The sequence below is a fragment of the Tenrec ecaudatus genome, chromosome 3 (genome assembly GCF_050624435.1).
Source record: "Tenrec ecaudatus isolate mTenEca1 chromosome 3, mTenEca1.hap1, whole genome shotgun sequence".
Classification (NCBI taxonomy): domain Eukaryota; kingdom Metazoa; phylum Chordata; class Mammalia; order Afrosoricida; family Tenrecidae; genus Tenrec; species Tenrec ecaudatus.
Genome location: NC_134532.1, coordinates 143,671,065 through 143,693,749, shown reverse-complemented (window position 1 = coordinate 143,693,749; position 22,685 = coordinate 143,671,065). Strand labels below are relative to the sequence as shown.

Here is a 22,685-nt window from a genome sequence, read left to right as displayed (position 1 = left end):
CCATATGTTCATTGTTGTTACGTGATTAATTCCCAAAGAGGATTTGGAAAATATTAAAATTCAAAACTGGGTTCTGAAAACACTTTCAGTTGCCATGTAGGATTACTTTAAATCCATATTTTCAAAAGCAGAACGTTTGCTCTAAAGCAAAATAAAAGTTTTTAGTAAAAAACTTAAGAATTCCCTCAGAACTCTCACCCTTTCAAACAGGCAGCTTCAACAGCTAGGGTTTTCATTTTTTCATGAAAAACTAAGCACTTGGGACAAAAAAAATCTTCAAAGATGTGTCTATTGTTTCCTTCTCTTGAGGTTTCGTATCTTCTGAAATTCTGTATAATCAAACATTAGCAGCATTTGCCTTCAACCCATACGGAAAAACAAAACTATTAATGCACTTAGCGGTCTTTGATCAGAGCCTCTCCAGAGATCTCGGGTTTGATATGTTACCTTGGTGTAAATGGACCTTCAGGGACCCAGCTTTCTTTGCGTCTTGCAGAAGAGACTTAGAATGAGATCGGGAACGCGTTCGGTATGATTTTGTCTAGCCGCTCGGGCAGTTTGTCGATCTCGCTCTCCTTGCCCCGCGGCTCGCCAAGGTTCCAGTCAGTGGACGTGCGGGCCACGGTGACCTGAGTCCTTTGAGAGGAGGCGCCCTGCAGCTGGACGGAAGTCTGGACCACCTTAAAATCTCGGCGGGGCTTAGCACCCGGAGCTCTCTGATTGGCTAGAACTCAGTGGGTGGAGCCTCCGGGCCCCGCCGCCGTCGCTAGGGACGCCGACGGCTCCCAGAGCAACTGCCATGGATCAAGAGGAAGGACTGACGGCCGTGGACAATATAGTCACTCAGTTCAACACCTATGAAGATTTCCTGGACTCGCAGATCACCACCGTGGACTTGTACTACCTGGAGGTAAGGGCTGAAGCCCCGCCCCTCGGCTCCGAGGCCCCAGTCCGGCGGGTGCCTGCGGCCCCTCAGTCCTTCCCGGGCCTTCCCAGTCGGGGAGCAGCCGCCCCCTGGCGGTGGCAGCGCGCGTCTCTGCGTTCCTGGTTTACCGGCGGCGGCTGTGGAGCCTCCCTGGGCGCTTCACACGGAGTGTGAGGGCCTCGTGCCACACGGGGCAGAAACACACACACATCACCTCACACGCGCACACACACACACACACACACGCACGCGCACACACACCACCCTACACACACGCACGCACACACACCACCTCACACACGCACACACACGCACGCGCACGCGCACACACACCACCCCACACACACACACCACCCTACACACGCGCGCGCGCACACACACACACCACCCTACACACACCACACACACACACACACACACACACACACACACACACCACCCTCCTCTTCCTCCTCTACCTTCTCCTCCTCCTCCTCCTCTTCCCGGAGATTCTGGAGTTTCTCTACCTTGCCCCTCACCAGCAAGCACCTTCCAAAGGCACTCTGGGCTGGGAGGCCTCCAAAGACTTCTCCTGTGGGATGCAATTTTGGATGACACCCCTGTTTCCCTTTCTTTGGCCATTTGTGTTAGAGGACAGAAAACAGTATTTGCTAAGGCACCTGGCGACAGACATCAACACACTATGTTGTTTGTTGTTATTCGCAACTATTGAGTCCTTCCCACCCTGCCTGGGCCTTCGCTGGCCTCACAATTCTGATGTTTGAGCCCTTTATTGCAGACACTGCGTCAATCCATCACCTTCAGGGGTTTCTTCTTTTTCGCGGCTCCTCCACTTTACCAAGCATGATCCCCTTTCCAGGGACCGCCTCAAAGTACTTAAGAGTAGGTCTTGTCTTCTTTGCTTCTCAGGAGCAGAAATTCCGGATGCACGTCTTCCAAGATTTGGCTGTCCTTTTTGCAGGCCATGGTTCTTTCACTATTCCATACCAGCAACATAGTTCAAGTGCATCGATTTCTCTTTCGTCTTCATCTTTCAATATCGAATTTTCACATGCACACGAGGTGATTGAAACACAAAGCATTGCTTTCTCAGTCCTAATGAACAATTTTCCTAACTAGGAATTTAAAGATATCCCAAATGGAAATTGGTGACTATGTTTAGAAGAAAGGGGAGGGGGGTGTTACTTTTGAGCCTGCATCAGTTAAGTTCCTGCTCATTGCATTCTCAGGAAAAGAAAATGAAAAAAATATTTTTGAAAAAGTGTATTAAGGTTGTATATGTGATTAGAGTGTCGCTAGGTACTGCACAGCTAATTAGGTAAAAGCTTGGAGTTCTGAGTCCATCCAAAGAATCTTTGGGAGAAAGTCCTGGGCATCGAATTACAATGCTCCGCCACATGAGACCCTCTGGGAGCACAGTTCTCCTCTGGCACACATGAGGTTGGATCAATGCAGTGTCAATCGGTCTCATGTGCTTGCATTGTGTAATGAAAAGCTTCCAAGTGGCATTAGCCTCTGGGGATTTATGCTTTCAAAATTCTTTCCCCCCCCCTCGCCAATGTCAAATTTATTTCTGAGAATCTAAGTTAAATGGCCCATGTAAGTCAGAGGGGACACAGAGACCCCTCAAATTTATTTACTGGTATGGCAAGTATGTTTCATGGCATGTATATGAGAGGTGATTCTCACCGCTGTGCCCCTATTTTTGTCATCAGAAATTGACATGGCTTTGCTGGTGTGAGTGGAGTACATTTCTGAAGAACAGTTTTATTGGGGTTTGGGAGGCAATTTATATAGCAAATTAGGGATCTGTGAGTGCTGTGGGTGAAGCATTGGGCTGCTCATGAAAATATCAGTGGTATACACCTACCCGATGAGTTACTCCTCAGGAGAAAGAGGAGGCTGTCTGCTGCCGTAAATGTCTAGTCTCAGCAACCCTCTGTAGGACCTCTGTGAATCTGAATTGTCATGATGGCAGTGGGTTTGGGCTTTATACACATTCCCAGTGACATTGGTTATACTTTTTACAAATGCCAGCATTCTCATTATTTCTCTTCTGCTTGTTCTGTTTTCATGAATCTAGTGTCCTTGTTCCCCCTTATCTTCTCATCTGTGGTCTAAGGTAAAAGTGAACAATTATGTCTTATTTAGATGCTTACCTAGAGGAGCATAGTACTTGTGGGTAATATTGATTATTGTGTAAGCCACTCTGCCTTTTGACTAGTACATGACCTCCAGGAATAGTTTGAGGTTCAAGTTTAAAAGGTAACTTAAGGGGATCATCTCAGATGATCCCCTAGTTTCTAAGTCAATACATTCTTGTAAGAATTTGTGTTTTGTTCTACATTTCTTTTTGTTCTGATTCTATCAGGAACTATCCATTCTGTCCCTGGTCAGAAAAGTTAGTGATGAATCGTCTTGTTCTAGTTCTTCTGGTCTCAAGGTAGGTGAGACCATGATTCATGTAGACTGTTAATTATATAGAGTTGCTGCTCTTTCAGCCTTTATTGCCTTCTTTCTTTTTTGCTTCAGACAAGTAGAAACAATAGTTGTATAGTACGTGGCCACTCTCATGCTTTTAAGATCCAGATGCTTCTTAGCAAACGAGACTGTAGAAAGTTATCTTGAGGACTAGTTGATGCAAATTGACCAATCAGCCTATAGTTCTTAGCCCTCAAATCCAGTAACCTAATCCTGCGAGATGTTTGTTTACATCTAAAAAGTAGCTCCACCACTCAACTCTGTTTCTTGTTTTGTGGTGACTTGGCTTCTGCTGTGAAGCTTGAAAAATACCACTGATATTTCAAATACCAACAGGGTCACCAATGACCGACAGATTTCTGGGTTTGCAGATTGAGTCTGACTAAAAATAAAGGAAGAGACCACTTGTGAAAAATTAGCCACTGAAAACCTGGAGACAAGCAGCATCACACTGTCTGATACAGTGCTAAAGCCCGAGCCTCTCAGGCTAGAGACAATGAGATGGGGGACCAGTTACCTCTCCTTTAGTAGAGTAGGCTTTCAAGATGTAGATGGAGCCACTTTAGGACCTTCATTTGCTGACGTGACACAACTTAAAATGAGAAGAAACAGTTGTAAATATCCATTAATAAATAGGATATTAGATATGTGAAATATGAATCTAGCAAATAGGAAGTTATCAAAAATGAAATTGAATGACATGTAAGAGAGTTGAAATAGACTGGTATTGGCATTTTGAACTGGACAATCAGATGATTAACTAAGACAGAAATGAAAACTTATAAAAAGAATGCTTCCAAAGAACATTTCAAGATCTATCTTGAAAGGGCCATGTATAAATAAAATGTTTTGAAAATGATGATGGCAACATATGTACAAATGTGTTTGATACAATTGGTGTATGGATTGTTATAAGAGCTGTAAGAGCCCTCAATAAAATGATTTTTTAAATGATATATATTGAAGTACAATGTTGTCTGTGATGACATTGTAAGGAAAATAGGTTAACACAAATATTATTAAAATTTAAACCCCAACTATTAAAGCCAATTTCAAAGAAATTGAAAAATTCTACAAGCTTTTGCAGCCTGATGTTGATCAAACATGAAATCTAGATGCATTGGGCCATTGGAATGAGAAAGTTGGAAACAAAGAGAAAAGATCACTGGTTTGTGCTAGAAAGATAGTTTTGGTGGTAGAATGTGGATGCTGGAGATTGCATGTTAAAATTTGCAAGATCAATGACTTATTCATTGAAAATGCCACAATTTCCCCCCAAACAACATAAGTACAACTATATACATGTGTATCACCAATATGACTACATCTTTTGGAAGAGACTAGGGAGGAGCTCAATATTTGTAATCAAAAGTAGGTCAGGAGCTGAATGTGGAACAGACCAATTGCTCTGTATGTAAGTTCAAGTTAAAGCCGAGGAAAATTAAAACATGCCCAAGAAAGGCAAAATATTGCCGTGGGTATGTCTCACCTGAAATTCAAGAACAGATTTGATATATTGGACACTAATGACAGAAGACCTGATGAGTTCTGGGATATTATCAAGAAGAACATCATTTGCTAAGAAAGCAACAGGTCCTTATGAAAAAAGGAAAAGCCAAATTAGATGTCACCAAAGACTCTGACATTCGCTCTTGACTGTAGGGTACTTAAAGCAAATGGAGGTAAAAGCTGAATGGAGGAATTCAGAGGACATCTCCAGAACACAAAGTCAACTATTATAATGAGGTCAGTACAAAAAAAATCAGCATTGTGAATGAGGGGGAGTGCAGAGTGGGGACCCAGGGCCCATCTGGGGGAAATTGGACATCCCCTTGCAGAAGGGCTGTGGAGAGGTGACGAACCAGTCAGAGTGCAGTATAGCAACGATGCAACATACATTTTTTCCTCTAGTTCTTGCATGCTTCCTCCCCTCCACTATCATGATCCCAATTCTACCTTACATAACCGGCTCGACCGGGAGATGTACACTGGCACGGATAGAAACTGGAAATACGGGGAATCCAGGACAGATGAGCCCCTCAGGAACAGTGGTAAGAGTGACAATATTGGGAAGGTGGAGGGAGGGTGAGGGAGAAATGGGAAACAGATGACAAGGTCACCATGTAACCTCCTCCCTAGAGGATGGATAGTGGAGAACTGGGTGAGGAAGATGTCCGATGGTGTAAGATATGATAGAATAATAATTATTTATAAATTATCAAGGGTTCGGGGGGAGTGGGGATCAGGGAGGGAGGAGAAAATGAGGACCTGATGCCAGGAGCTCAGGTGGAGAGTGGGTGTTTTGAGAATGATGATGACAACATATGTACAAATGTGCTGGACACAAATGATGTATGTATGGATTGTAAAAAGAGTTGTATGAGCTTCTAATAAAATGATTTAAAAAATTTTTAAAATGAGGTCAGCAAAGACTTGAAATTAGGAAATAGAATGTTCAGCATGACTCAGACTGAAGAACTGAAAAAAATTTTTTTTAAATTAAATCCTTGAGTTACAATAGTGAAGAATTCTATGACGAAAACATTAAATGAAGCAGGAAGCATAAGGAATACATAGAGTCATCATACCAAAAAGAATTGGTCAACTTTCAGGCAATTCAAATCAAGAATTGATGGTTTTAGTAAGAAATCCAACCAGAACTGAAGACATTGGTGAAAAGTAAGGCTCCAGGAAGTAGTGAAATACCGATTGAAATGTTTCAACAACCTGAGGTAGCTGTGCAAACACTCAGTTATGCTAAGAGATTTGGAAGACAACTTGGTTAACTGATTGGAAGAGTTCTATAATTGTATGCATTCCAAAGAAAGGTGACCAAACAGAATGCAGCCAATCATCAAACAGTGTCATAAAAATCATACAAGTTGAATTTTGCTGAAGATAATTTTTTAAATTGCCCATAATGTTTCCTGAAAGTGAAATGAAACACTTATTAAGGAAGATGAAAGCCTACAACCTTCAGTATGAATTACACTTCAGCATAAAGAAAACAAATATCCTCACAAGTGGATCAATAATCAAGATCACGATCAATGGAGGGAAGATTCTAGTTTTCAAAAATGTCATTTCACTTGGATCCACATCAGTATCCATGAAAGCAGTCCCCTTTTATTCTGCCTTCCTCAATTGGTGTGCTTTCAAGTCATTTTTAGGACTTTTGTTTTTTAGATCATCCAGTTTCTTGAGAAAAAAGGAAGAAAAACATATTTTCGAAATGTTTATATTAAAATAGATTATTCTCCACTATTCAAATAAAATAGCATAAAATTCCTATCATTACGTGATTAGTCTGAATGTATTTTTAATGAAGCTCTGTCTATGCTTTGTTTCACCTCTAGTGCAAAAGTAGTTGATCTTTTACTCAATATGCTTTCCTTCTTTTTAGTGGCTTCTGTCAGAATTCATTTATGGGTAACTTGGTTTGAGCTTTAAATTTTCTAACACTTGCCTACTTTCCCCCCACTCTACCCCACACCACCACTGGCTTGGTTCTTGTTCTTCGTGGGCTTTGAGTCTTAGGGATAATTCATCCCAAGATTTTCTATCAGGAATCTGTCTTGTAAGAGGTATAATAATAATGTTCCTTAGATGTAATTTTTTTAAAATGAAAAACACAGCATATGTAGTTTTGCAGTAACAGTATTAGCAATAATCTATATGTATGTACAGATATGTGATTACGTAGGGAGTTATGCACATGTGAATATTTGAGTGCACACATAGGTGTTTCTACAGGTAGTTGTACATACATGTTTGTATTTGCTGCATATACAATTATAAATAAACTAAATTGTATAGGTGGCACAGTTATAGATGCTTCCTATTATTTTTAGGTACTATCAAGTTGGTTACAACTTTAAACTTCATAGTGATAAAATATACAACATGGCCTTGCCCTGCGTCATCCTAACAATTGTTACGTTTGAGCCCATTGGTACAGCCACTGTATCCCTCCACCTTTCTTGAAGGTCTTCTTTTTCACTGACTCTCTATCAAAAACAGCACGCCTATTGATGGGTCTGGATGTAGGAAACCGGAGAACTAGTTCGTAGAAAAGGACATCATGTTTGGTAGAGGTCAGCATCCGTTTAGTAGTATTCTAGAAGAAAAGTGTATGAAAAATGAAAGAGAGGAATGTTATCCAGAGATACCAACTTAACATGACATGCTTTGCAGAGTCGAAGTCAGTGAAAAAGTGGAATGCTTTCAACAAGACTGGTTGACACAATGGCTGCAAAAACAGGCTGAAACACGGTGACAATAATGAGGATGGCACAGGACTGCAAATTGTATTGTTCTCTTGTAGGGAGGATTGCTGTGAGCCAGAGCCAACTCACTAGTACCTAATAATACCATCATTAGTAATATTTCATTAACAATCTAGCCAGTGTAATATTGCAATGAAAGAAAAGGGCCATGTGTAGTTAGGCCAAAAACACCACCACAACAAAAAACCCCAAACTCACTACCATGGAGTCGATTCCAACTCATAGCAACCATATAGGATAGAACTGTCCCTGTGAGTTTCCAAGGCAGTAACTTTTTTTTTTCGGGGGGGGGGGGTGTATTACCTAACTTTATTTTCATTTTTTGACAGTTAAGTCTATTTATTTATTTTTATTATTTAAATCATTTTATTGGGGGCTTGTTCAACTCCCATCATAATCCATATATACATCCGTTGCGTCAAGCACACCTGTATATTTGTTACCCCCATCATTCTCAAAACATTTGCCTTTCACTTGGGCTCCTGGAATCGGCTCCTCATTTTTCAATTTTTCCCTCCCTCCCCAATCCCCCATCCTTCATGAACCCTTGATAACTTATAAACCATTACCATTTTATCATATCTTACACTGCCTGATGTCTCCCTTCACTCACTTTACTGCTGTCCATCCCCCAGGGAGGAGGTTATATGTAGATCCTTGAAATCGGTTTCCCCTTTCCACCCCACCTTCCTTCTACCCTCCTGGTATCACCACTCTCACCACTGTTCCTGAGGGGTTCATCTGTCCTGGATTCCCTGTGTTTCCAGTTCCTATCTGGACCACTTACATCCTCTGGTCTAACTAGGTTTGTAAGGTAGAATTGGGATCAGGAGAGTAGGGAGGTGGAGAAGGGAGAGAAAGCATTTAAGAATTAGAGGAGACAGCACTGTATCTGCAGCTCCAGGTGAGGGACATGCCTGATCAGAGCACACAGGAACAAGTGAAGCGGGGAGGAAGAGAGAGTGGAACACATCCTGGCCCAACAAGCCTTGAGGAGCCAATCCACAGAGAAGACCACATGGCTGGCCCCACTATGAGACACTGCATCCTTCACTGACCCATAGCCCTAAAGGGGACAACACTGGAGGCACAGTGTGGGAATTCCACCTGATTTGATTCCACCACACTGAAGCAGAATACTAAGGGCATGGAACAGAACAGCAAAGGAAATAGAGCAACAAAGTCCCCAGGGAATACTTAAAATAGACTTTGGGGCCGGGGCTTGGTACCCCAACAGACTCGACTAGAAAACACTCCTAAATGCCAACAAACAGTCCCTGAACTAACTACAAGCTCTTCTTTCTTTTTTTTTTTTGTCATTGGCTTGTTGTTTTCTTTTATTTTGTTGTTTGGTTTTGCTCTGTCTTGTTTTTGTGCATGTTATTATTTTCGCAGGTCTGTCTAAATAAGATAGGCTCGATGAACAATCTGGAGGAGAAAACAATGAGACCAACAATTCCGGGGGGGCTAGGGAGAAGTGGAGTGGGGAGAAAGGTAGTGGTGTTAAACTCAGTGACAAGGGAACAACAAGTGATCCAAGTCAGTGGTGAGGAGGGTGTAGGAGGCCTGGTAGGGTGTGATCAAGGGTAATGTAACCAAGAGGAATTACTGAAACACAAATGAAGACAACATGATAGTGGGACAAGAGGAAAGTCAAAGGAAAGAGCTAGGAGGCAAAGGGTATTTAAAGAGGTCTAAATAAAGGTATATATATATTTGTAAATATATTTATATATGAAGATTGGTAAATAGATCTATGTGCATATATTTTTAGGTTTAGTATTATTAAGGTAGCAGGTGGACATTGGGCCTCTACTCAAGTATTCCCTCAATACAAGAATACTTTGTTCTATTGAATTGGCATTCTGTGATGCTCACCTTCCCGACACAATTGCTGATGACAAAGCGGGTGGATAAGCAAATGTGGTGAAGAAAGCTGATGGTGCCCGGCTATCAAAAGCTATAGCATCTGGGGTCTTAAAGGCTTGAAGGTAAACAAGCGGCCATCTAGCTCAGAAGCAACAAAGCCCACATGGAAGAAGCACACCAGTCTGTGCAATCATGAGGTGTCAAAGGGATCAGGTATCAGGCATCATCAGAACTAAAAATCATATCATTGTGAATGAGAGGAAGAGTGCGGAGTGGAGACCCAAAGCCCATTTGTAGGCCACTGGACATCTCCTCACAAAAGGGTTTCGGGGAGGAGACGAGCCAGTCAGGGTGCGATGTAGCAACGATGAAACACAACTTTCCTCTAATTCCTTAATGCTTCCTCCCCTACCACCCCCTGCCAACTATCATGATCCCAGTTCTACCTTACAAATCTGGCTAGACCAGAGGATGTACACTGGTACAGATAGGACCAGGGCAGATGATCCCTTCAGGGCCAGTTGTGTGAGTGGCGATACTGGGAGGGTGGGTTGGAAAGATCGAACCGATTATAAGGATCTACATAGAACCTCCTGCCTGGGGGATGGACAACAGAGGTTCTTTTTGGAACCTCTAAATAGAAAGCTTGATTAACAGTCTGACCTGGTGGAATGAACTCCAAATTCACTATGAGTCGATATTTTCATCCGTTTTAGACGTTGCTGGATGTCCAGAACAAGGTTTGTCCTCAATTGACATTTTACTGTTTTTGAAATGAGAAAAGGTACACTTCAGTTTTTCTTATAGTGCTGTCCTTGTAAGCTGTGTTCAAAATCACAATTTATGCAGCACTTTTTTTCTGAGCAAGAAACACAAGTTCACAGCCGTACACTGTTCTCTTAAATTGGCCATCACAACAAAATGAGGTTCAAGTGAAATGTCTTTTACAAAAAAATTCACTTTTACCAGAGAGAACTTTCCCAGGTGATGCCACTGGGGGCACTACCTCAGAGCTCTATGTTTGCTTAGCAGGAACAGTGTATACTGTGACAGCTCTACTCTGCCCAGCGTAATTCCAGTGTTGTTGTTTTTTTTTTTGAGTACTCCCTTGTATGAAAACGTAATGGACAAAAACTTTCACATTTTATTTAAAGAAGTATAAATCCACAGAGGTAAAAAGTTCAATGGCTTTGAAACAAAATAAACACAAAGGACAGTGCACCAAGGAATATCTTAATAAAGTTACTGAAAACAAGTGGCAAAGAGAACATTATAAGGCAGGATAAGCAAAATAATATATTATGTTGAATAAAACAAAGTTAGAAATGACTACGGAAAAAAAAATGACTACGTTTTTTTCTTTGTACCAGAAACAATGCAGATCATAGGTCAATGGAATGACATCTTTAAAGTATTGATCGGGGAACAAAAACAAAAACAGCCTGGCCAACCAAATGGAAGATATCTGTGTTTGTGCCCATTCCAATGAAAGTTGGTCCAACAGAATGTGGGAATAATTGAACAAGGTCATTCACATCACATGCAAGCAAAATTGTGCTGAAGATTAATTTCAAAATATTTCCACGATACATTGGCAGGAATTTTTGAACTTTCAAAAATTCAAGCTGAATTCAGAAGAGATCATAGAATGCTGGATGTAATTGCTCCTGCTAGATGGATGTTGGTGTAAGAAGAGAATACTAGAAATATGTTGTGGTTTTTTAACTATTCAAAGTATTGGACTATGTGGATCATACCAAATTATTGATAATGTGCAAAATGGGAATTCTAGAACATGTAATTAGACTTATGTGGGAGCTGTACTTAGATCAACTGACAGTTACTCAACAGTGGAAGAGGAAACTGTGTGGTTTATAATCAGGAAAAATGTTTACACCTCATTTTAATCATGTGCTTGCAGGTTGTACCATTTCGCCGTATTTATTCAATCTATCTATTGAGAAAGTAATTGAAGAAGCTAGACTATATGGGAACATGGCATCAGAATTGGCGAACAATCTGCAATATACAGATGCCACAATCTTGCTTGCTGAAAGTAAAGAGGATTTAAAATGTTTACTGATGATTTAAGTCTTCAGTATGGATTATGAATCAACATACAGAAAAATGAAAATTCTCAAAACAGGACCAATAAACAATAAAAGAATATTATATTATTTGGATCACAATCAATATCCATGGAAGCAGCAGTGAAGAAATCAAATGAAGTCAAAGAACAAAACAAAATTTCAAAGGGAAGCTCAAGAAGATGAAGTAAAATATTATAAATATTATGAAATACAAGTAAAATGAAGTGTGAAAAGACCTAGAGTTAGAAAAGCAAAAAGGAAGAACATGTTCAGCATATTTTAAGCTTGCAAGAACTAAAGAAAAAACTCAAGTCTTGATTTTCAATATTGAAAGATTCTATGGAAAAAATATTGAATGATGCAGGAAGCATCAGTGCAAGACATGAAACAAGTAATTAAAAAATTACCAAGGGTGAGGGAGGGGAGGGAAGAAAGGTAGGCAAGGGAGGGGAAAAATGAGGAGCTGATACCAAGGGTTCAAGTAGGAAGAAAATATTTTGAGAATGACGATGGCAACAAATGTACAAATGTGCTTGACACAATGGATCTATCTATGGATTGTGATAAGAGTCATATGAGCCCCTAATAAAATGATTTCTTAAAAACAAAACAAAATAACTCCACTGAACTGATTAGATGAGATGAGATGCATATGGCCCCTGGGCTGCACACTCTGAGATTCTACCACTCTCCACCGTACACACCTCATTTTAATCATGTCAAACTACATAGTCACCAATCCCAAACTCCTGAGCCTGCTGCTCCATTTACTTAGAATGCTCTTCTTGCTCTGGTTCACTTGGGAATGCTACCTCATACTCTGGAATTTTGTTGTTTTTGAGCGCAAAAAAGTATGGAGTATCAATAGTGAGGCCAAATAAACACACAGCCTGTAACTTTACTGCCCTTGCAGGTGGTTATTCCATAATAAAAATATGAAAGGAATCAGTTTGAAGAAGAAAAAGAAGATGGGAAAGATCAAACACACATCATCTCTGTACTAAAAAGAACTAGTCAACATTCCACCTTTCAGGAGGCAGCATGTAAACAAGACCCAGTGGTGCTGGAGGGAGGAGTTCGAGCACCACTGAGAGCATTAACCAAAAACAAGTCTCTGAGAAGTGATGGGATGCCAATTGAAATGATTCGACAAGCTGATGAAACACTGGAAGCACTCAATGGTGCCAAGAAATTTGGAAGACAGCTACTTGGCTTACTGACTGGAAGAGATCCATATTTGTGCCCATTCCAAAGTAAGGTGACTCAATGAAATGCTCACACTATAGAACAATATTAGTGATATCACATGCAAGTAAATTTTTGCTGATGCAGTTGCAGCCCTGCATTGACAGGGAGCTGCCAGAGATCCACGCTGCATTCAGAAGGGGACATGTTAGATGCATCTTAGCTGAAAGCATGGAATACCAGAAAGATACTGTGTTTTATTGACTATGCCAAGACATTTGGCTGTGTAGATCATAACAAACTTGAAATAAATGGGAATTCTAGAACACCTAATTGTGCTCATCAGGAACCTGTACACACGTGTCAAAAGGCAGTTGTGTGAACAGAACAAGGGAATATTGCATAACTTAAAATCCGAAAAGATGTGTTTCAGTGTTGTATCATCTCATCATGCTTAATGAATCTGTATGCTAAGCGAGTCATCGGAGAAACCCAGAGGAAGAATTAAAAGCCTAGATGTGGAGTGGGTGGCTAGGCACTCAATTGATTATCGCCTCCTTTGCATTTCTGAATTGTAGGACAGAACATGGAGGAAGGATGGGGGCATTTTTGTTTTGAAGTTAATCATTGTTTAGGTGGGATTACTGATTTCATTTTCCAGTTAGAATCTATCTACCTTGTAGTTGTTGAGGCTTTAATCTGATTCTAGCAATAAGGAAGCTGCCAATTCCTTGTGTTTGACATTAGGTAAAATTTTGGCTTTCTCTGAATCCCATTATTTCAATAATTGGCATAATTAAGGTATGGTATAGTTTTTAAGTATAGATACCATTTTAAATGAAATGACACAAGAAAGACTCAGATCGCTAGCATGATCTTGGTCATTGTATTTCCCACAGACTAGTAGTTTTACTCCTAACGATGCTGTTTTCAAGGCACCTGGTGGCATAATGGGATACAAAGTGGACTCTTAACCACGAAGTCGGCAGTTCAAATCCACCATGCTCCAAGGGAGAAAGATGAGGTTTTCTGATCCCATAAAGCTTTACAGCCTCAGAAACTCACAGGGGGCAGTTCTACCCTGTCCACAGGATTGCTTGGAGTCAGAACAAACTTGATGGTGGTAAACTCAGGATGTTTCCAGAGATGCATTCTCTAATAGTGAATGGAAGGCTGACTCGTGATTCCACCTGCGATGGGAATCAATCTCAAATTCTCAGACAATCTTGTCATTGGTCTCAAGAAAAAATAGTGCTGGTGAGTGCAAAAGTTAAAAAAAATGCTTTGTGTGTCCCTGGAAGAGGCATAATGTTGCACAATTCACTCAATATAGTGTAAAATAAATGTGAGAACTCTTCAGTGATCTTGATACTGTAAAATTTTCTGTGGATCACAAATGATTTATAGTCCTGTAGAAGACTTTCAGAGTTAGACTGAAATTTCTTTTTGTAAATTCACTTGTTCATAATATTGTTAACAGAATTTATACTCAAATTAACTTGATTTTTGTAAATCAAACTGAGAACCAGCATTTCTTTTTCTATTAAACATTAATTCCACTAGGTGGAGGCATATGCTCACTTTTGTGGTTCCTCCTACAGCCTATGGCATAGAGAAGGCAACCAAACCAAAGCATTTCAGAAACGGGGAACAGACAGGGCTTGCAAAGGCTTGGCGATGCATTCCTGTTTAACAACTTGGCAAATGTGTTTATTTGCATTGCTATTGAGTTTTTAGTATTAAGCAAAAGAAAGTCCCAAGCTTTTGAGGTTTGTTTTGTGTTTGAGTAGTCTGAAGTGAGAAGTAGCCACTCCATATTAAAATGGATGTATTAACCTTGCATCTTGTATTTTTTCATTGAATTCTTTCAGGCAACTCTTACGTTTAACAGTGACATACTAACAAAGAATCTTGAATAACAAAATTGATACTCCAATTATTTAATGCATTAAGGGGCTACTATAAGGATCCTTAATAAAACATGAATATTTCATGCACTAGTCTTTATTCAAGTGACTCCATGTAAAATGAGAGCTCTTGAATTTGTAAGGAAATAGCATTCTCTCTTGAATATACCTTGCAAATGTCAAAAAGGTTAAAAAAATTCTTAAAGTAATTAGAAAAACAAAAAAGCAGAAACATTATGAGGACTTTATAAATGTCTGTTTTTATAATTCGAAGATTTTGTGGTAATCTACTTGGATTTCTACTTTTTTGTTGTTATTGGTACCATTATATGGAATCAATATCTTTCTAGTTAGGTAGGGAATTCATCTGCTTCTCTTTATTCTATATTTGAAGTTATAATGCGCTGTGTGATCAGTTAATTGACTTCAAGGAAGTCAGTCTCTGAAATGTTGAATATTCTGAAAGCAGCCTAATTCTCTTTTTGTACCATTAAAAAAAGTCTTTCTTGTATGAACACTATTGTCTTTAATTTTATTGTTTTAAAGATATTCTATTAAGTATCTACAGCTGTTCCCATAAATTTATTAAAAACACAACAGACTTTTCTTTTTCAATTCTTAAGAGAAAATTTACTGTTTGATGCCATTTCTTTTTTTCATTTTATACATATGGGGAAAGGACAACCAAATCAGTGTATATAAATGAACTGTTGGAAATGATTCTAATTCTAAAAATAAATCATGTAATTTAAAAGAATTTTTATTTTATTTAAAAAATCATTTTATTGGAGTCTTGTGCAACTCTTATCACAATCCATACATCATCCATTGTGTCAAGCAAATTTGTACATTTGTTGCCATCATCATTCTCAAAACATTTGAAAATGTTTCAAAACATTTTCTTTCTACACAAGCCCTTGGCATCAACTTCCCATTCCTCCTCCTCCTTCCCCTACCTTCCTTCTTTGATGATTTATAAGTTCTTATTATTTTTTCATGTCCTACACTGACCAATGCCTCTCTTTGTCCACTTTTCTGTTGTTCATCCCCTGGGAGGGGGGTTATACTTAGATCATTGTGATCGATTTCCCCTATCTCCCCTTACCTTCCCCTTCCCCTCCTGGTATGGCTACTCTCAATATTGGTCTTAAGGGGTTTATCTGTCCTGGATTCCCTGTGTTTCCAGCCCTCATCTGTACCCATGTACATGCTCTGGTCTAGCTGGATTTGTGAAATAGAGTTGGGGTAATGCGAGTGGACGGGGAGGAAGCATTAAAGAGCTAGAGAAAAGTTGTATGTTTCATTCACCCTGACTGGCTCATCTCCTCCCTGAGATCCTTCTGTAAAGGGATGTTCAGTGCCTACAGATGGGCTTTGGGTCTCCACGCCACACTCCCCTTCATTCACAATGATGTGATTTTTTGTTCTGGATCTTGATTCCTGATACCTGATCCTATTGACACTTCATGGTCACAGGGGCTGGTGTGATTCTTCCATGTGGACTTTGTTGCTTCTCAGCTAGACGGCCACTTGTTTATCTCCAAGCCTTTAAGACCCCAGACACTATGTCTTTTGATAGCCAGGCACCACCAGCTTTTTCTACCACATTTGTTTATGTTCCCACTTTGTCATCAGCAGTTGTGTCAGGAAGGTGAGCATCATAGAATGCCAGTTCAATAGAACAAAGTATTCTTGCATTGAGGGAGTACTTGAGTGGAGGCCCAATGTCCATCTGCTATCTTAATACTAAACTTATAAATATTTTGCATAGATCTATTTCCCCATCATCATATAAAATATATTTACATATGTACATGCCTATATTTAAACATCTATAAATGCCCTTTACCTCCTAGTTTAAAAGATTTTTTATATCTAATAGATTTCATCTCATTTTAAAATAATTTACTTGATTTTTTATTTAAGAAAATTACTTTGTGCCAGGGATTGAGTTTTGTCCCTTCAAAATATGTGCCGTAATTCCTAACTTCTATTTGTGCACATTCCAAATAAATGCAACCAATCAGAATATGGATATTATTAAATAAATGTCATTAGCATCAGATTCAAGTAAATTTTTTCTGAAGATAATTTTAAAATAGTTGCAGCAGTATATCTATAGGGAACTTACAGAAATTCAAGGCAGGGGGAGTATCAGAGTTGATGTCAGATGGATGTTACCAGAAAGATAATTATCTGTGTTTCATTAACCATGTAAAAGTATTTAGCTGAGTAGATCATGAAAAATTATAGATAACATTTTGAAGATTGGAAATTCCAGAACATATGATTTTGCTCTGAGGAACCTCTACATAGACCAAGAGCGAGTCACTGGAGCAGAACAAAGCAATACTGCATAACTTGAAATCAGAAAATTATATTCTTTCTCCATTCACTGTGTATGTTGGACATGTGATCCCAGACACTGAACTATATGAAGACAAATGCAACAGCAATCTGTGAAATGCAGATAATGCCACCTTGATGCTGAAAGGGAAAAGGACTTGATGTCCTTACTGATGAAGAGCAAAGAAGACTGCCTCAACTGGGGGCAATGGGGTGCTGACGACAGTGAGTAAGAAAAGGAAATGCTCTGAAATTTACTGTGGTGATGATTGCACAACTTTTGTTTTTTAAACATTTTATTAGGGGCTCATACAGCTCTTATCACAATCCATACATATACATACACCAATTGTATAAAGCACATCCGTACATTCTTTGCCCTAATCACTCTCAAAGCATTTGCTCTCCACTTAAGCCCTCTGCATCAGGTCCTCTTTTTTCCCCCTCCCTCCCCGCTTCCCCCTCCCTCATAAGCCCTTGATAATCCACAGATGGTTATTTTGTCATATCTTGCCCTATCCGGAGTCTCCCTTCCCCCCCTTCTCTGCCGTCCATCTCCCAGGAAGGAGGTCACATGTGGATCCTTGTAATCTTTTCCCCCTTTCCAACCCACTCACCCTCCACTCTCCCAGCATCGCCTCTCACACCCCTGGTCCTGAAGGTATCGTCCACCCTGGGTTCCCTGTGCCTCCAGCTCCCATATGCACCAGTGTACAATCTCTGCCCTATCCAGTCCTGCAAGGTAGAGTTCGGATCATGGTAGTTGGGGGGAGGAAGCATCCAGGATCTGGGGGAAGCACAACTCTTCTTAATATGATTAATTCATATGATAGTGAAGTATATGCCAATACAACTGTTTATAGAAAACAAAAAGGAACATTACAAAAATTACACTGGACCAATGTGGGGGGACGTCAGATGATTACAGACATCTTCCCTGAAGGCAGTCTCTGCCAGACTGCTTTCTCCCCACACCACAGGGGTGGGCCTGCTCCCTGCTGCTAGAGACAGTGGATTAATTATGGTCTCTATCTGTTGAGGCAGGGAACAGGCCAAACCAATCTGTGCCATCCAAGGTTAAACTGTCATCCCAAATCTAGGATCCACCCATCTTGTCACATGTATACCCCCAATCCCTCCTCTTCCTATTGCGTGTATGTCCCTAGACCACTCCCTCTCATTACTGTATTAACTATAGTACAGCCCCTTCCTGTGATGTATACATGTGATGAATTCCTCACCTGTAATTAGGGGGCTTGCATGTCCCCAGAGAATATAAAAAGCCTGGGCTAGCATTAAAGATCTCTCTCTCCCTCCACGTGAACCACCAAGCCGGGCTGAGGTGAGCATGCTACTATGAATTGTGTCTGACTCCATTTATTTCAATACTTTTCTTCTATCTCTCATACTTTCTATAACTTTACTATAATCTTTACGTATTATCACTGTAAAATTGCACCTACCGGATCCGCAATGATGTGTTAGGGGCTGGCTTCCCCTGACAGACCAATAAGCCACATCTTGATAAACGGAGAACGGATAGAACTTGTCAAGGATTTAATTTTACTTGGATCAACAATGAGCATCCAGGGAAATAACCATCACAAAATAAAACAGCACGTGTCATTGGGCATTTCTGCTGCAGAAGACCTCTTTAAAGTATTAAAAATGCAAAAATATCACTTGAAGTACTCTTCAGGAGCCAAACTCATCACCATAGATTCAATCATGTCTCATAGCTACCTTATAGAACAGGATAGAATTGCCCCTGTGGGTTTCTGAGACTAACTGTTTGTGTGTGTGTGTGTGTGTCAACAGTTTTTAATTAATTAATTAATTAATTAACATTTTATTAGGGGCTCATACAACTCTTATCACAATCCATACATATACGTACATCAATTGTATAAAACATATCTGTACATTCTTTGCCCTAATCATTTTCAAATCATTTGCTCTCCACTTAAGCCCTTTGCATCAGGTCCTGTTTTTTTCCCCTCCCTCCCCTCTCCCCCCTCCCTCATGAGCCCTTGATAATTTATAAATTATTATTTTGTCATATCTTGCCCTATTCGGCATCTCCCTTCACCCCCTTCTCTGTTGTCTGTCTCCCTGGGAGGAGGTCACATGTAGATCCTTGCAATCAGTTCCCCCTTTCCAAACTACTCACCCTCTACTCTCCCAGTATCGCCCCTCACCCACTGGTTCTGAAGGTATCATCCACCCTGGATTCCCTGTGCCTCCAGCCCCTATATACCCCAGTGTACAACCTCTGCTCTATCCAGACTTGCAAGGTAGAATTTGGATCATGGTAGTTGGTGGGGGAGGAAGCATCAGGATCTGGGGGAAAGCTGTATTCTTCATCGGTGCTACATCACACCCTGACTGACTCATCTCCTCCCCAAGACCCCTCTGTGAGGGGGTCTCCAGTGGCAGACAAATGGGCTTTGGGTCTCCACTCTGCACTTCCCCATTCATTCACTATGGTAAGATTTTTTTTTTTTCCGATGATGCCTTATCCCTGATCCCTTTGGCACCTCGTGATCACACAGGCTGGTGTACTTCTTCCATCTGGGCTTTGTTGTTTCTGAGCAAGATGGCCACTTGTTCACCTTCAAGCCTTTACGACCCCAGACACTATCTCTTTTGATAGCCGGGCACCATCAGCTTTCTTCGCCACATTTGCTTATGCACCCGCTTGTCCTCAGCGATCGGATCATGGAGGTGTGCAGCCAATGATATGATTTTTTGTTCTTTGATGCCTGATAACTGATCCCTTCGGGACCACGTGATCACACAGGCTGTCGTGCTTCTTCCATGTGGGCTTTGTTGCTTCTGAGCTAGATGGCCGCTTGTTTATCTTCAAGCCTTTAAGACCCCAGACACTATCTCTTTTGATAGCTGGACATCATCAGCTTTCTTCACCACATTTACTTGTTCACCCGCTTTGGCTTCAGCAGTTGTGTCAGTAGGGTGAGCATCATAGAATTCTAATTTAATAGAAGAAAGTATTCATGCATTGAGGGAGTGCTTGAGTAGAGGCCCAAGGTCTTTCCGCCACCTTAATACTAAACCTATAAATATAGACACATAGATCTATTTCCCTATCCTCATATATATATTTGCATGTACATGTCTTTGTCTAGACCTCTATAAATGCCCTTTACCTCCTAGCTCTTTCCTCTATTTCCCTTGACTTTCCTCCTGCCCCACTATCATGCTCCGTCCCCACCTGGGTTACAGCTATACCTCTCTTTTACATAACCTTACTAACTGTTTATGAGAGTAGAAAGCTTCATCTTTGTCCTGAAGAGAGACTGATACTTTTGAACTGCTAACCTTGTGGTTAGCAGCTAGATGTATAACCAACTATCCCATGAGAGCTCCACTTTAAGGGCTAGACGGTGCCTAATTCAAGTTATGGTATTTTCATTTGCCTCACATACAGGATAAAGCTGCACAATTAATCAGAAAGACTGAAGATTAATTGTTGCTTTGAGTTGTAGTGCTGGCCAGGAATATTAAATATACCATGGGCTACAAGAAGAATGAACAGATCTGTCTTGGAAGAAGTATAGCTAGAATGCTACTTAGAATCCCCAATGATGAGACTCAGTCTCATGTAGTTTATATATGTTATCAAAAGGGACCAGTTCCTGGAGAAAAGGACATCATGGTTGGTATAGTAGAAGGTCAGCCCAATAGAAGACCTCCAATACGATGGATTAACATAATGACTTCAATAATGGGCACACACAGCAAAAATTGTGAGGATGGCACAGGATTGGGTAGTATTTCATTCAACTAATAGATTGCTCTGAGTTCGTAGGGCTTGATAATACCTAATACCAACAGTAAATTTGTGATTATAATCCCATTTGGGTATGGGCTGTCTTTGTTATGTTAATATGGCAGGGTTAGTGTAGGGGGTGTGGTTGAGTCAGCAAAAGAGATTCAAACATTTGCGTGGACCAGTGGAGATGGGAGAAAGACAGATGCTCAACCACATGAAGCTAGTCCAGGAGCAGAAACTCAGAAGACTCAGGGATCTTCGTCCAGAGCTGACAGAGGAAACAAAGCCTTATCCTAATGTTGGCACACTGAATTTGAACTTCGAGCCTCCTACATTGAGAGAAAACAGATTTGTTTTCTAAAGTCACTCGCTTGTGGTATTTCTGTGATTGCAGCACTACTGTGGTTCTCCTATAAATCTAACAATTGCTTTTTGTCTTTAGGATGAAAGCCTGGCCCGTCAGTTGGTCGAACTAGGCTACCGAGGGACTGGGGAGGTGGTGAAGAGGGAAGATTTTGAGTCAAGAAAGGCAGCTATAGAAATTGCAAGGCTGGCTGAAAGAACTCAGAAAAAGTAAGTGTCCATATCAAATTCTAGATTTTATATTGTATTCAATGAGTAGACTTCCAAAAGTTCATAGAAAACAGAATGGGAAGATAAGGGCACTTTTCCAAGACGTTTTTGAAGCTCCTTGTATAGTCTCTGGAAACATCCAGTTTGGCTGGCATTGTTGTTGTTAAGCAACATTTGCTGGAACAGGTAGAACTTATTACAAGTTCCATCCTCAGCATGTGTTCTGCAGATCAGGAACTGGAAGAACTGCAATATGCTTGCAATAAAGTCACATGCAACTTTGAACTACTAATTTAAGAAATATAAATATCAAGATGTGGTCAGCAGACCAATCAAGTCTTGTGGAAAAAGTAACTCACTGTTATTGGTTCTATTTATTTATATACTACAGATACATATGAGTGACTTGTGCCCAATATATTTTGTACTTTTGAGTCCTGTAAATCTTTGGCCTCCTTTAGGTTTTTATATTCTCTAAACATTGATTTATTCAGCTCTATTATTGATCACCAGCTTTTGTTAATGTGGGTAATTAGTTATATAAAATATGAATCTAATAACTTTATTATGAATGCAAAATAGGCAACAATGAGCTCAGTGAAGTGGATGAGGCAATTTATACAACAATTGATATTTAGTTATTTTTTAATGGGAGACAAAGTTGTAAATGTTGGAGAGAATAATTACTTATAATTTGTCTTACAGAATATCTTTAAGATACTCAGTAATTGAGAAAAAGATAATCAGTAATTATTAATAGAACATTTCAATTTTTATTATAGAAAAATAACACTTGGCCGTGACTTGAGATATGCAATTTTAATGGATTTTTCTAAACACTATGGTATGTTGTTTTTGTTAGTTGCCATCAAATCACCTGTGGATGACAATATCATGTATAGCAGAAAAAAGTTGCTTTTTTTTTTTCCTGTTCCATCCTCGTGGTCATTGGTATATTTGACCCATCTCTGCCACTATTATATTAATTCACTACTCGTCTTTCAGTTGGTCATACTCTAGTGACATACATGTTGCTTTTATGCTAGAAGCTATGCCACCAGTATTCAAATATGTGCAAATCACCCATGATGAACAGGGTTCATAGGAACCTATAGAAGAAGGAACATTAGACAGAGGGGCCTGAAATGAATTAAATATGCCATCAAGACGGGTTGCTAGGTACTCAAAATAGGAATACAAAAGTTGGAAACAAGTAAAAAGGAACAGCAT

The 22,685-nt window shown here is 40.1% G+C and overlaps 1 protein-coding gene across 1 annotated transcript in view; it reads left to right on the top strand.

Annotated features, from left to right (window-relative positions):
- The first annotated feature begins 772 nt into the window (after window positions 1–772).
- CFAP299 (cilia and flagella associated protein 299) overlaps window positions 773–22,685 on the top strand; it is a 695,469-nt gene continuing 673,556 nt past the window's right edge. Inside the window, exons 1-2 of the mRNA XM_075544913.1 lie at window positions 773–910; window positions 21,325–21,455. Coding sequence (XP_075401028.1) covers window positions 800–910; window positions 21,325–21,455 — 242 coding nt within the window. The 5' untranslated portion in view covers window positions 773–799. The remainder of the gene's footprint in view (window positions 911–21,324; window positions 21,456–22,685) is intronic.